The sequence below is a fragment of the Anarhichas minor genome, unplaced genomic scaffold (assembly GCF_050575085.1).
Source record: "Anarhichas minor isolate MPS153535 unplaced genomic scaffold, ASM5057508v1 ptg000031l, whole genome shotgun sequence".
Taxonomy (NCBI): Eukaryota; Metazoa; Chordata; class Actinopteri; order Perciformes; family Anarhichadidae; genus Anarhichas; species Anarhichas minor.
In genome coordinates, this window is record NW_027466477.1 from 1,589,102 (window position 1) to 1,602,917 (window position 13,816).

At 44.0% G+C, this 13,816-nt stretch overlaps 1 protein-coding gene across 2 annotated transcripts in view; it reads left to right on the forward strand.

Annotated features, from left to right (window-relative positions):
• Positions 1–11,768, forward strand: part of pcgf3 (polycomb group ring finger 3) — a 43,449-nt gene extending 31,681 nt beyond the window's left edge. For both annotated transcript variants that reach the window (XM_076105225.1, XM_076105226.1), the window contains exons 7-10: positions 4,731–4,819; positions 8,633–8,770; positions 10,579–10,659; positions 10,922–11,768. In XM_076105225.1, the coding sequence (XP_075961340.1) occupies positions 4,731–4,819; positions 8,633–8,770; positions 10,579–10,659; positions 10,922–10,969 (356 nt within the window). In that variant the 3' untranslated portion in view covers positions 10,970–11,768. The remainder of the gene's footprint in view (positions 1–4,730; positions 4,820–8,632; positions 8,771–10,578; positions 10,660–10,921) is intronic.
• Positions 11,769–13,816: the final 2,048 nt, after the last annotated feature.

The window sequence follows — 13,816 nt, forward strand, 5'->3', positions numbered from 1 at the left end:
GCGGGACATTTATTCACAAGGTAGCACAAACAACACATCGTTACAGAGGTAGGGATACGGGTCTCTGTTGTATATCGAGTTTAAAATACAGCTGGTGTCTGAAAGTATGAGCAGGATGTGAGGCCTCAGGCTGCAGAACGAATGTGTTCATGACTCGACACAACTACAGCCGGTGGAAGAACGGAATATTGTGCAGATGTGCGGCCACCAAAAATGCTCGTCGTCGCCTCGTTCTTCTCATTGTACCATAAAAGAATCATAACGAGCTACATTAGACCACGGGTAACAGCGGAAGCCATTAAGCTGTAGAAAAGAAGGCAATTTGGTGAGTGAGTTGGCTTTTCCGTACCAGGGCCCGGCGTAGATGTGTGCCCAGAGGGCCTTCACGCCGGCAGGCCTAATCGCTCGCTTAATCCCCCTCTCAGATTTTCGGTAATTAAGGCTCAAATGGAAGTGGAACTGCTCTCGCTTGAAGACCGCTTTAGCTACAGCACACACACGCGCACACACACACACAAACAAACACGTTTTAAGGATCGTTTGCCCAGACGCCGACAGAAATAGAAACCCACGCACTCCTGGATTGCGTTTCCATTCAGTGCGCCAAAACAAACGGTAATGACGTCTCCAGCTTTGGGGAGTGAGTCAAGATATTTATTTACGTTTGACACGAGAAAAACTGCAGAAAGTCAAACGTGGTTTCGTTTCATGTGGAGGCTCATTGACCAGGAGGCTTTCTCTCCTGGATCAACGAAGAGTTTCGTGCATTTGAAGCTTTTTTTTTTTTTAGTTCTGTGTGTTTTCTGAATTCTGGGAAAATAAAGCTGGTCTCTGGGTTGGCATCCAGCTCTGCACACAGGAAGCTAAATCAATACCTACACTATGAAAACAGTGTATATTAATGAAGGAATAACATAATAAAACCAGAAATGATCGTGTTGATAATACAGTATGAAGGGTTCGTCTGATGAAACCGTGCATTGCGAGGGACCTTTCTTCAAAATGAGACTCCGTGATTGAAGGTGCTGCTGCGTTGTGACATGCCACCCACTCACGCATCACCGTTTCATCATGATGGATGGACCAAAGTAGCAGCAGTGTAAGTTGGCTCATATTAGTCCAGACAGTGACTCCAGTCCTTTGGAGGCAAGTCTGAAAACACCCCGAGAGATGAAGATTGAAACCCTGAGGGTTGCAAGGGTTCTTGGAGGCGCCATCAAGGCTGTGAGTTGTAGTTACAGAGAACCTGCTGCCCTTACAGCTGCATGAATAATCTATAAAACATTTTTTTGACCTGACAGTCCAACTCTAATAACTCTATAAACAATTACACAATCCTGGTATCGGCAGCGTTCTTGTTTTCGTTTGTAGTGCGAGTAGTATCGACCAATCGTGGCAAAAGAGGCGGAACACAGTGGCTGAAATATATACATAAACTCAAATCCCATCAGCTGCCTTCTGACAAAGATTAAGCTTTTTATTATCTTTTTAATATAACGTACCTGCATTTATATGCAGATCTGTTGACAGAGATTAGCTGTAGACGTTGTCTCTCAACTCCCAAGTCCATTCTGCGTCTCAAGTCGCCAAACTGATTGTAAATAGTGACCAGCTCACGGAAGAGGAGGTCTTAACCCGGATAAAGGTTCTCATGTAGTGCGGACTAATGCCTACTTCGCACTACACGACTTCAGCCCTGATTTTCGCTTGTTCGGTCTTCGCACATGGGTCCTCGAGCACCTTGTGTGAACTGTTCCAAGACGCGAGCACAGTGACTGATCTACATAGGGGTGATAGTAAAGATGATTGGAAACAGGCTGTTATGTGAACATGTGTGCCAACGACAACATCAACAAGCACGACTACGCTCTCAGATCTTGTTTGTATATCCAGCTTCCCCACGAGGGCTTTAAAGTAACTTTTTGCTCTCCATTCTGAGAAGATGAGTGCTCCTCATTAGCTCTTATTTAAGAACGGCAAACTAAAGTCAACACGCGGTGAAGCAGAGATCACACGACGCTAACTACCGGCGACAACGGGCGCTCTGTTGGTGTTGCCCCCGCCAGCCGAGCTGAACCGCATCACACTTAATTAAAGTCTTAATTTATCCAGATTCCCCCAGAAGTAGAAACTTTCTCTCGGGTCCTCTCTTAACGAGCCGAGGTAAATAAATCTGCATCTGCCACATTGCTAACCGCGTCCTAGTTCCTCAGAGCTGAACGCAGGACCAGAGGAGTCGATGCTGTTAACGTGAAGTCCGATAGATGAACCAGAGCTGGTCGGAGAAACAGCCTTGCTTTTAGCTGAGGTAGAATGCATTCTTTGCGTTTATTCAACAGGAAATTGCTGTTTAAATATAATTTTAATAATTCAACTTTTTCAAAGAGGCCACACATGAGTCGTAAGCTTTATTCACTTTGCTTTTCATACACGGTGAGGTTTCTTCCCCCAGCACACAGACTCTGGTTTAAACGCATTAAATGCAAGAAAATGGATGTGGTGAGTCTGCTGAGAGCACTTTTTAATCGTATTACTTCTATATAAACTTTAGGGGAGCAAGAAAATATCGATGCACTTGAGTTTTTGCGATATTATGTTTTGTTTTATTTTACCGAATTAAGATCTGAGGCAGGCATCGGTTTAGATTGCACAAAAAGTAGTGTTATGAAGTTGGATAAATTCAAATGCACATTCTGGTTTCATAAAAAGTAAACTTTTTGTGTGCATATAGTTGTGCGTTCTTTTTCCTAAATGTAGATAAAAGATGTGCAGTATATCGCCTTGTTTACAGTATCGTAATATGAATCGTAACACCTGTGTCGTGATATGTATCAGGTTGCCAGATTCTTGCCAGTTTATTTACTCCATCTCATCATCGTACACGTCTTTATGATTTGATCGTACATCACAGATCCCAAATGAGCGAACGAGACTCAAACTCTTAGAGACGGAGCTCAGCTTTTTTTTTTGTAAATCCCCAGACCCGAGCAATCGTCCCATTACCTCCAACACAAACAGGGTCTCCGCCCGTGTTTGGAGTCGCTGAGAGACTCCAGGGTCGTCTGAAGGTGAGCCGCGACAATAAGAGCGAGCCCCTCTTGATAAGCAATCAGTGAGTCTGGAGTCAGGAGACACCCGAGCGGCCCGGACCTCTCCCCGGTAATACTCGGTGGAATTGGTGACAGTTAGCCCGAATGGAAGACGGTCACAGAGGGCTGAATGCAATCCCATCTGCAGCCTGAGCTGAAGTAAACTGTCCCCCCTCTCTCTCTCTCTCTCTCTCACACACACACACACACACACACACACACACACACACACACACACACACACACACACACACACACACACACCATGTTATTACAGCCACTGAATCCAGGACGAACACACTTGAACGTCTTTGTTTTTAAGAGTGTACAGAAAAGCAATACCTATCTGTGCTGCAATTGTTGTCGCCGCGCCGCAATTTAGACTTTGATAACTGAGTTTCATATCTAAAAGGTCAATGCTACTACAATTTTACAGCCAACAAGAAGAATCCATAAAAGATATATAAACACACATGCCGTGGACAACTTTGTAGCAGCTGCTTCACGGGGTTTTTAAAACGTCGGTCTTCTAAACCAGACTACAGCAGGAGGTGAGACAGCGTGATACTGTGGAAACTCAAATATAAGACTTATTTGTTTTTAGTGTTTTGGTTGTGCCGCGAGACACATGTGCTGGTCAATTTAGAGGTTTTGGTTTATTTTAATTAAGTTTTCTTTCAGACTAGTGGAAAGAAAACATCCAAAATACACATCTGGGTGTTTATTTTATTACTTTGTCTTATTGCGTTTGTAGATCTCTCCGTAATTCATCACAAGTTACCATATAATGCCTCATTTGCGTATTTAAACAGAACATTTCAGAAAACTTAATACAAAAAGTCTTAATGTCAGTAATCAACTGTGCTTCATGGTGATATCTATTCGTTGATTGTTTAACCCGATTCACCTGTAGTGTCTTCAAAATGAATGTAATTTTACAAAACGTCTCTTTTCACTCAAAGGAGTCGACTCGTGGCGTACCGCTTCCTTCAGGGTTCCTCCGAACCCAAAGCTGCGCGTGGAGTGTTATTAACACGTTACCTTGAACACATGAAGTGTGAGAAACGTATGTTCACCAGAGGGTGCTGCTCTCGCTAACGTCCTCCCACGTCTGCCTCCATTTTCTTGGGAAAAAAAACAAACAGACGAACTTAATGAAGGCAGAGCGGCAGCCAGCCCTCATGAAGGACAGTCGGTCTTTATTCTCTCCTGGTTAGAAGTCGCCCTGTGTTAGAGACGTGCCCAGACGGCAGATACGTCGTATGAAGGATGCTCTGACACCCTCGGACATGTAAATGTAATTACCTTATAACTGGAGCTTTTTACGCTCCAACAGGCGCAGGCTGTTTAAATACTGCAGAGAGACAAACATGTACCCGACATGTCTTGTATTCAACAGCACCACAGACGTCCATTAAGCTCGAGCCTCTTGAGTTCAGTTAAGGAACATAATGAGCGCTCGAGCAGCTGCATTAAGTGTCCTTGAACTACACGCTACAGACGTGTTGCTTTTACCGTCTACATGTGCACGTGTGTAGGTCTGTTACTGGGCTCCAGTCCAGGGCAGCAAATATGAAAATTGTATTAAAGATTTACAACATGGCGGCTCAACGCTCTTCTTCACTTTGGTTTAATGCGCAGGCGACGCAAAATCGGAGGTGACGGCCAATAAGGAGGCAGGAGAGGAGAAACCAGAGGAGGAAAACGACTATCATCGTAGCGACGAGCAGGTAAGGCCCCCCCCCCCCCCATTTCTTTTTTACTGACAAAATTGTGCTCTGCGTTTCCTCTCTCCAGGGGCTTGGTTTGCCTAAATGAGAATAAAGAAAATCTCTGTCCCTTAGGAACAGCTCAAAATTTCCAACTACTTCCGACCAAATGAAATACGACCCGTATGAATTTTCCTCTGGTTGTATAGAAGTCTATGAGAAAATGACTCTACTTCTCTCTTGATTTATTACCTCAGTAAACATTGTAAACATGAGTTTATGGTCTCAATCTCTAGTTTCAAGTCTTCTTCAATACAGCATGATGTTCATTCAGTAAATTATGGTCCATTTAGAGTCAAACAGACCATAAAGCAGGGGATGCTTTAGGGCGGGGCTACCTGTGATTGACAGATCTCTGTCGCTATCAGAGCGTCTCTACGTCACTCCTCCGCATTCCAACTATGGTAACTTCCGTTCATTGGTTGCAAAAAACAACGGGGACATGGCCGTATTCCAAGATGGCGACGGCGAAATCGAGGCTTCAAAACAGCAGTTCACAAACCAATGGGTGACGTCACGACGTCTACGCCCACTTCTTACATACAGTCTATGGAAAAAACACAAATATAGCGAGGTGAAGCGCCAGAGGAGGGGCCAACTTTGAATGTTGCGTTTACAAACTGCAACCAGCAAATCCTACTCGTTGTGTCTTTAAAGTTTCCCAAAATTAGAATGAAAAAACAAAACTGCTGAAAACGAGGTCTGAGGATTGAGAGTACATGAAAGTGCACGGATAGATACCACGAGAGGTAAGAGAGAGTGTTCATTTAATGTATTTAAGGAAATTGGTTTATTGTTAAAGGGCTGGTTTGCCTAAATTACAAGGACATTTGGGAGGCAGTGCTCATTGGTTTGCCTTTTAGCAGAGATTAGAAGAAGCAAATTGGATAAAATAATTGTGGGTTACAAAGCAGTCTGTCAGGAACAAAAGCACAGAGGAACAAAAATACTGTTGCTGATAATTGTGGGTACAGTTGCCTTAAAAGCCTGCACATCAATTATTGCCTTTATAAAAGTGGCCCCCATGTGAGTTACCAGTTTTAAAATGACTGGAGTCTTCTGTCCGTGCTGTCTCTCTGCATAGATCCATTTAGAGACGGACACCACGGAACGCCTTTTAAAATGGAAAACGGGCTTTTCCTGATTTCATTTGTATTCTGGCTCATTACCAAGCTCTGCAGACGGATATTAATAATGCAGAGAGCGGAGGTATTGTTGTTATCACAAACACAAAGCGTCATGTTGCACAGGCTGCTGAAGGAAATCGTTTTTTCTTTCTTCTTTTTTTTTAACATAATTTGAGTCATCATTTTGAAGAGAACAAAAACCCAGCAGGGAGATTTCTTTAAAAACAAGCCATTCGTCTCCGATCAACCGGCTCTTTGCTGACATGTGGGGAAGGCAGGCCGCCCCGGTGAGGGCAGAGATCTCGCCCTCTGGAAATTCAGCAGCGGTGCAGAATGCGTTCAGAATAATACGGCTGTCTGTGTGAGCTGAATGCAGTCATGTCAAATGTCACCGAGACAGAAGAGGAGGAAGAGGAGGAGGAGGAGGAGGGGGGGAGGATGGAAAGAGCCGAGGAATACAAGATGACTGATGAAAATGAGAGATTTGCAGGACTGAAGGGAGAGAAAGACACCATGCACTGCAGGGTGATATGGCGGGATACAAAAAAACAAGATAGGGATGAATGTTGGAGGGATCGAGTGAGTTTGTGGTGAACATTAAGAAGGGGACGTTCGTCAGAGAGAAGGAAATGAGAGGCAGATGAAGAGAACTGTGACGGAAGATGATACAGTATGCCGGAGATGCAACAGAAAGGCATTAAAAGGAGACGATACCTGATAGAGGGTTTTATCCTGATCACCCTCTCCTAGAAACAAGTTACCACTTTTGTGTTGACTTTTAACAACTTTCATTCAGCTGGTAATGGTAAACGGATGACTTAAGGCTGTAAACGGTCCTTCGAAGCCCTTTTATTTTTTCAGAATGCAGCAACCAGCCCAGATAGTCGAGAGCCGAGAACGTTATAATAAACTTCATTAGCAAAGCAGAGTTGTGAGAAGATTGGAAAATACAAAACAAGATGGTCCAGAGGAATGAAAGCATCGGCTGCAATCAGGAAGAATGAAGAGAATCATGATTTCACTGCAGACGTAGGAACCAGCAGGTGAACCTGCAGCACATGGCCGACTTCCAGAACGCTTCCCCGCTGTCTTCTGGGCGACCTTTAGGAGTGTAACCTTGGGGCGCGAGGCAGTGCCAGAGAAAACTAATGAAAGCAGCGACACACCAAAAAAACGAGTGAAAAGGATCATAACAAAGTCCATAGAAGTCTATGAGAAAATGACTCTACTTCTCTCTTGATTTATTCCCTCAGTAAACATTGTAAACATGAGTTTATGGTCTCAATCTCTAGTTTCAAGTCTTCTTCAATACATCATGATGTTCATTTAGTAAATGATGGTACATTTAGAGTCAAACAGACCATAAAGCAGGGGATGCTTTATGGTCCAAATTTGGTCACTTCTGTTCTCTGGCTGCAAAAAACCAAGATGGCGTCATCAAAAAATGACGAATTCAAGGCTTCAATCCTGCAGTCTACAAACCAACGGGTGACGTCACGACGACTACGTCCACGTCTCACTTACGGTCTGTGGTTCTGATGAGTTATGAAAACCTTCAGGCTTGTAAAAGATTCTGATCTCCATGCGGAGAGAAGAGTTTGTGTAAATTTAATAAAACTACAGCTATTTTGGGCTTAACGAGTCTGCTTTGGGGAAATATTCTAAATTATTAATCAAGCCTTGAATTCTACATTTTTTTCTCAGCGGCCACGAACTCGACAGTCTGAGGCAACGCTTTCTCTGTGTAACGCCATAAAAGGCACACGTGATGCTTTCTTGATAGGCCTCACTGTTGCATCAGGCACACATGTGAGTGTGCATCCAGCTGCAGCAGCAGGACTCTTTGGCTCCATTACATCGCCACTAATGCACGGTAATGTAATGAAAACCCGCCGCGGAGTCCAGATCACCGCCGGGGCATTTATTTCACATTACCAGCCTCCCTCGTTGGCGGCTGTACATCACGCTGTTGCTCTTTGCTTATAGAACGGCGGCCCGGTGTTTAATAGAGAGCAGACGGGGTGTCAGAGTCGGAGCAGAAACCAGAATGTTGGTTTTTCATGTCTCAATAGAGAGAGAGAGACAGAGAGAGCTTCTGTCCTCCTCTTCTGTCTCTTTGATGTGTGGGGGCAGCAGATCACCGGCTGTAATGCATTCTGACTCCTGCAACCATCTCCTGCCAAAACCACCTACCGTGTCTCCTCAGGGGAAAGACAACAACAAGAGAACGGGCCAATGGTCGCGGCGCTCGGTCGCATGGAAAGAGAAACGCAAAACAGACAATGCTGGTTCAGTGGGAACAATCAGCACCAGTGCCAGGCAGAATAAACCAGATATCACAACACCTTTATAGCCCTTCAGTCTGTTAGAGCTCACAAGTAACAGCAGACCTGCTGTGTTTTAAGGATCTGCTTAAGTTGCTTATGTTTAGTTCTGGTCTGGTTCCTGTTTTACAAACTAACCACGAGGAGCAAACATGAAGTTAAACAGACTAACTAGTAACTCGTTGATTGGACAGTTTTGCCGATTGTCTTAAACTACAATGAACACCGTCTCCATCTTGTATTTGGTGCAGACCGTGAGGGCTTTTGTTTCCCACAGAAGGATGCTCAGCGTCGGCTCTCTGCTTTGTGTTTCCTCCCAACAGGTCAGCATCTGCTTGGAGTGCAACAGCAGCAAGCTCCGAGGCCTGAAGCGCAAGTGGATCCGGTGTTCAGCACAAGCCACGGTCCTCCACCTCAAGAAGTTCATCGCCAAAAAGCTTAACCTGACATCATTTAATGAGGTACGGAGAACAATGGGAAACTGGAAAACCACTGCCAGATGTGTGACACGACAGATGTAGTTTCAGGTTTAAACACACAAAGATTCACAGGATTAAGAAACTAATTCAAGAGAAAACGTTTGTATTTTTGCCCTCGTCGTCACAGAATTATACTCCAACTGAATTACAGTTCAGTGCATGTTAAAGATACAATCGTCTGAGCTGACAACCACACCATGCTTTTTGTCCAAAGATGGGTTTGTAGCAAACTGGAACAAATCTTTGCGTTTGTTTTTAACTTGTTTGGAAGTTTCACAAGAAATTACATAAATGAATTATACTTTCCCGCACTGAGTCACACGAGGCCCTTTGTGTTTGTTATATTTAGCAGGAAACGAGCTCTGATGATATCTAGATGTGGTGATTTTTCTATTTATTGTCTCTAACACAGTGGGGGGGGGGGAGTGGGCGGTAATTTTGACGGATGGATTTTTAGAACGCCGTGAATAATCATCTCAGACGCCTCCGTGTCTTCTGTTTTTTTATATTTTTCGCTGGCTGTCACAGAGATGAGTGGGTGGGCTCCATCATATCGTCGGCCTCCATAGCACAGCCATTGTTGTCTCATCTATCGACTCTCGGAAGAGACGTGTTCGCACGGATCCGGTGTTCAGCGGAGCGGGCCGGGCGCAGAGCGTTAGGACACGGACAACAGAGCGCCATTTACTCACTCCACCGCTGTCGGCCTGTCACGCGTCTAAATGTTCCGACGGGAAGTGAAGGCACCACGCTCGTGTACTTGACGGGAGAAACGCCGTGGATGTATAAAGAGAGAGACGGTGAATCTGAAGGGGATTCGTTTGGCTGTTGAGTATCAACAATCTTTCTCCAGAATCGCCGACTCCTCCTTTAATATTATCGTACAATCAATCACTCTATTGTCTGTCGGGCTGCAACTACTGACCATTTACAACGCGTATTAACCTGCAGATTATTTATAGTGAAAAGTGCCCCTCGCAATCTCTCAAGTTGACATATTCAAATAGTTTTGTTCTACCATCAGTCAACAACTTGAAGATGTTCTATTTACTCTCACAGAAGAAAGTACTCTTCTTCTGCGGGTTCATCTTGCTGTGATGTAGAACTTTCTGGTTTGTTAGAGGGAACTAAAAAGGATCAGGGTTGTTCTGTGTCGTAGTTTTACCCCTCAGGTGTCTTTGACGTTGACACAAAAGCCCTCGTTGACTTTCAGAACGAAATCTGCAGCTCTTCCTCTGGGTTCATTTTAGTATCCTCCTAATCAGAGATGGACAGTTTCCACTGTTCTGCCTGTGCAGGAGAAGGCAGGCTGGTGTAGATCCAGTCACAGCCAGCAGGTGGCGCTGCTGTCTCTCTCCCTCCCCCCCTCTCTCTCCCTCTCCCTCTCTCCCTCCCTGTCTGTCTCTCAAGTATTGATTGGCAGATGCCGATGTGAGGCTCCCCTCAGCAGAAGATCAATGCTGACCTCGCAGGGAGAGCGGTAGATTTGAGGAGCCGCTTTGTGTTCAGTATTGAACTCGTGTGTTCTCTCAGAGAGCCCCGCCGCTGCACAGGAGCCACACTCCATGTCCACATGAGCCTCCTGTCCAAGAAACAGCCCCGGTATCACTCACACTGAGAATAAGAGCAGAGAGGGGCAGCGTACAGGAGGCGGAAGTTCTTTTAATTTCTGCCTCACAACCTGAAAAGTCAGAGGTGTCCAGCCAGTGATTGTCTTAGTGTAGTCGTGTGGTTCAGTTTAAACACTCACCTGTTCAATTATTTGCTTTTTTTGTTGTCGTTTGTCACAGCTGGACATTTTATGCAACGAGGAAATCTTGGGAAAGGACCACACGTTGAAATTTGTTGTTGTGACAAGATGGAGATTTAAGGTAAGACATCAAAGACATGAATATTTTTGGTTTATTTAATGTGGCGATAGTTCTGTGTTGCCTTCTGAAGAACAGTGAAACATATGTTGTGTTGATCGGCATGTCTGAGTTTATCAAACTAGGACAATTTAGAAAATGTATTGAATGTGAAACCCTCTTTGAGGCTCTCTGGGAGCATCTCTCTTACTGGAGCTGCTGCAGCTTGACAGGCGTGTGGTCTCACAGCTCATGCTGAGGTTGTGCTTTTGTCTCCCCGCTCCAGAAATCCCCCCTCCTGCTCCATTACAGACCTAAGATGGATCTGCTGTAGCTAAAACGGACACAACGGTTGTTGTTTTTTTGTTGTTGTTTTTTTTGGGCCCAGTGGCCGCGGACTGATGCCGAAAACCTTTTTATTTATGCAAAGACGATCAACCAACACCAAGCAAACGCCCGACGGTAAAAGTCAACACGAGCCAGCAGCATCGGGATCTAAAAAGAGGGATGGGTGGGGGACAACTACCAGAGAAACTGGCAACCTCCAGCACAGATACCGCAACACTGGTCTGTTTTTTTAGGGACTAAAACAACCTCTTTTTTTTTTTTTTGTCCGCTACATCCTAGATATGTGAACAAAACGAAAATGAAAAAAACAAAAAGAAGACTAATGGAGAGAAAGCATATATTTATACTTTTGTACAGAAGAGACACATGGAAGCAAGACACTACTGGTGCTCTGTTTACACCCAAACAAGATGTCGGGAATCACGTGACCGTCTTTTTTTTTTGAGCTTCGTGCAGATTTCATCCTCCTGAGACAGTGACTGCGAGCGGAGGACGAACCTTTTTCTTTTATATATACTTTTGTTTTCCCTTTTTCTCCAACAATACACTCGACGCGTCTCGGGAGCACAGAACGTATACGGAAAAGTTATATAACAGGCATCACTTTTAAGCTGTTTATCAAGTTTTTTCTTTTTTTAATTTGTCATTTTGTTGGCTTTGTCTGATTTGCTATTGGGTTCTTTGATGATTGTCAATTGTGAATAGGCTGAAAATTTTGTGTAGTAATTTATGTTCTATATACCAATATTGTACATAAAATGTCATTACAGACAGAGAGGGAGAGAGTAAGAGAGACTTTAGACTGTTAAAAAGAGAGAAGAGTGGATCCCAGAAGTACTATCTATATGTTGGGCCATAAATTAGGATTTTTACAGACAGACTCGCTATCGGTATCAAAGTATATAGAAGCATCTTTATGTTGTCTGAGAAAGACACAAAACAAATATATCAGATCCTGTCTGTGGGGTCTGAGTATCTCACTTTGCTCTCACAGCATCACAAGACTTTAACCCCCCCCCCCCCCCCCATGCTCATCATCTCACCTGTTTTTTTGGGATCGTTATCAACCAACTCTGTCGCAACACACGAAACGCTCATGTTCAAAAAATGCCTGCAACACCTACAAATGCAATATTTGGGCAGAGAGCTCGTTGATTTTGGTAGATCTTCACACCGTGAAGTGCTTATTAATATCCATCCTCAAACACTGACGCACCCACATGTTTACGGCCCCTTCACACCGAGCATCTCACTCTGCTACGTTCTCACGTCTCAAAAGCTGCAATAGAAATGATTCCTTTGTTTTTTTTGCAACTTGTGAAACACAACAACAGTCTCAAAAGACAACGTGGAGATGCAACAGAGTACAACATCTACGCCTGTTTGCCCCAAAATTTAACCTCTGGTGTAAAGTGTGAACACGTCCTCGCCCACTGGAAGTGAATCTGCATGTTTAAGTTGAGAGCAGAGAGCTGGACCTCCTCGGTCTGATACAGACACCAGTTCATGTCGCTGACGTCTCATCGTTGTGTTTTTGGGTATTTTTCAGTTCCTTCTCACTGCCGGTCGGAGTCGCAGACGTGCAAAGTGTTTAAGAAAACTTCTGAAAGTCAAGTGGATTTTTTTTTTGTCACAAAATCTGTACAAAACTTGGATTGTTTTTTTTTGTTTTTTTTTCGCAGGACAGCCAGTGTTCAATATTATTGACTTCACAAGACACAAATTTCCGAGTATTTTTGAGAACTCGCAAATTCAGGTTTTTCGCACAGGGAGTGTTTTTTTGAGCATTTTGATAATGACATTCTGAATTAAATGACTACTGTTCTGGTCATTTGGTGCTTCTAAATGTATGTTTCTAAAATGTTCTGTCAAACGACGACATGTCTTTACTCGCAACATTCAAAGCAGACTTGCTGAACTGTCTTTAACGTCGACCACAACTGGATCCCTGAACGCCGCGTCAGACCTCAAGTATTACCTCACTGACTGTCACTCACCCTCTGCATTGTATCTGCCACTACAAGCCGTCTCATGTGTGTTCACATGCAGGGTTCCTGTGCATCACGAGGCCCCCAAACGTCTGGCAAAACATATTCATTTGACAACTTTCTTTAAATTTGGACAACAAGTCTGAACTGTATGACACACAGACTTCTATGAAAACCTTCTTTTCATTCACAGAATTGTGATATTTGCAGTTTTATATGGTGAGCTTCCGGCAAAGTCGGTTGTCTCATCGTTTGAATTTGAGATCTGGAGAAATTTGGGGCGTGTAGATGTATCGGAGCCCTGCCTCATCAGGACCTACGTTTGTGTTAAACGGAGGTTTTATAGCCGACAGGTCTGTACCGAACCAGCTCAACCAAAACTCCTCCTGCTGTCTCTCAGTTCTCTTCTCACGGTGACCGTTGTGTTTCACCCTTCACCCAGCGAGTTCTGTAAAGTGTTCATTGTTTTTGGTTATCATTTTTTTGGTCCCTAAAATCGTGGAAAGTGTGGGTTTAAGATGACGGTACACCTGCTTGCAGGGTTCGAGGAAAAAAATGATTTGAAAACTACTTTTCAGCAGAAACATTCTGCATTTTTAATCGCGTTGGAGTTTTGTGATTTCTCCTCGTTTTTCTCTTCTCATTTATTTCTGAAAACATTTTGTGATTGCAGCAGCTAACAACGTCTGGATGAGTAGAAACGGACAGACAACTAAAATCTGAAATTCATGTTTTTTACCCAGGTAAATGTAGCTTTTTCTGGGGATCTATGAGTAGGAATGGAGGATAATAGTCACTCAGGGAGGAGATGTCACTAAACCCTAAACACTGTCCCTTTAAAAATG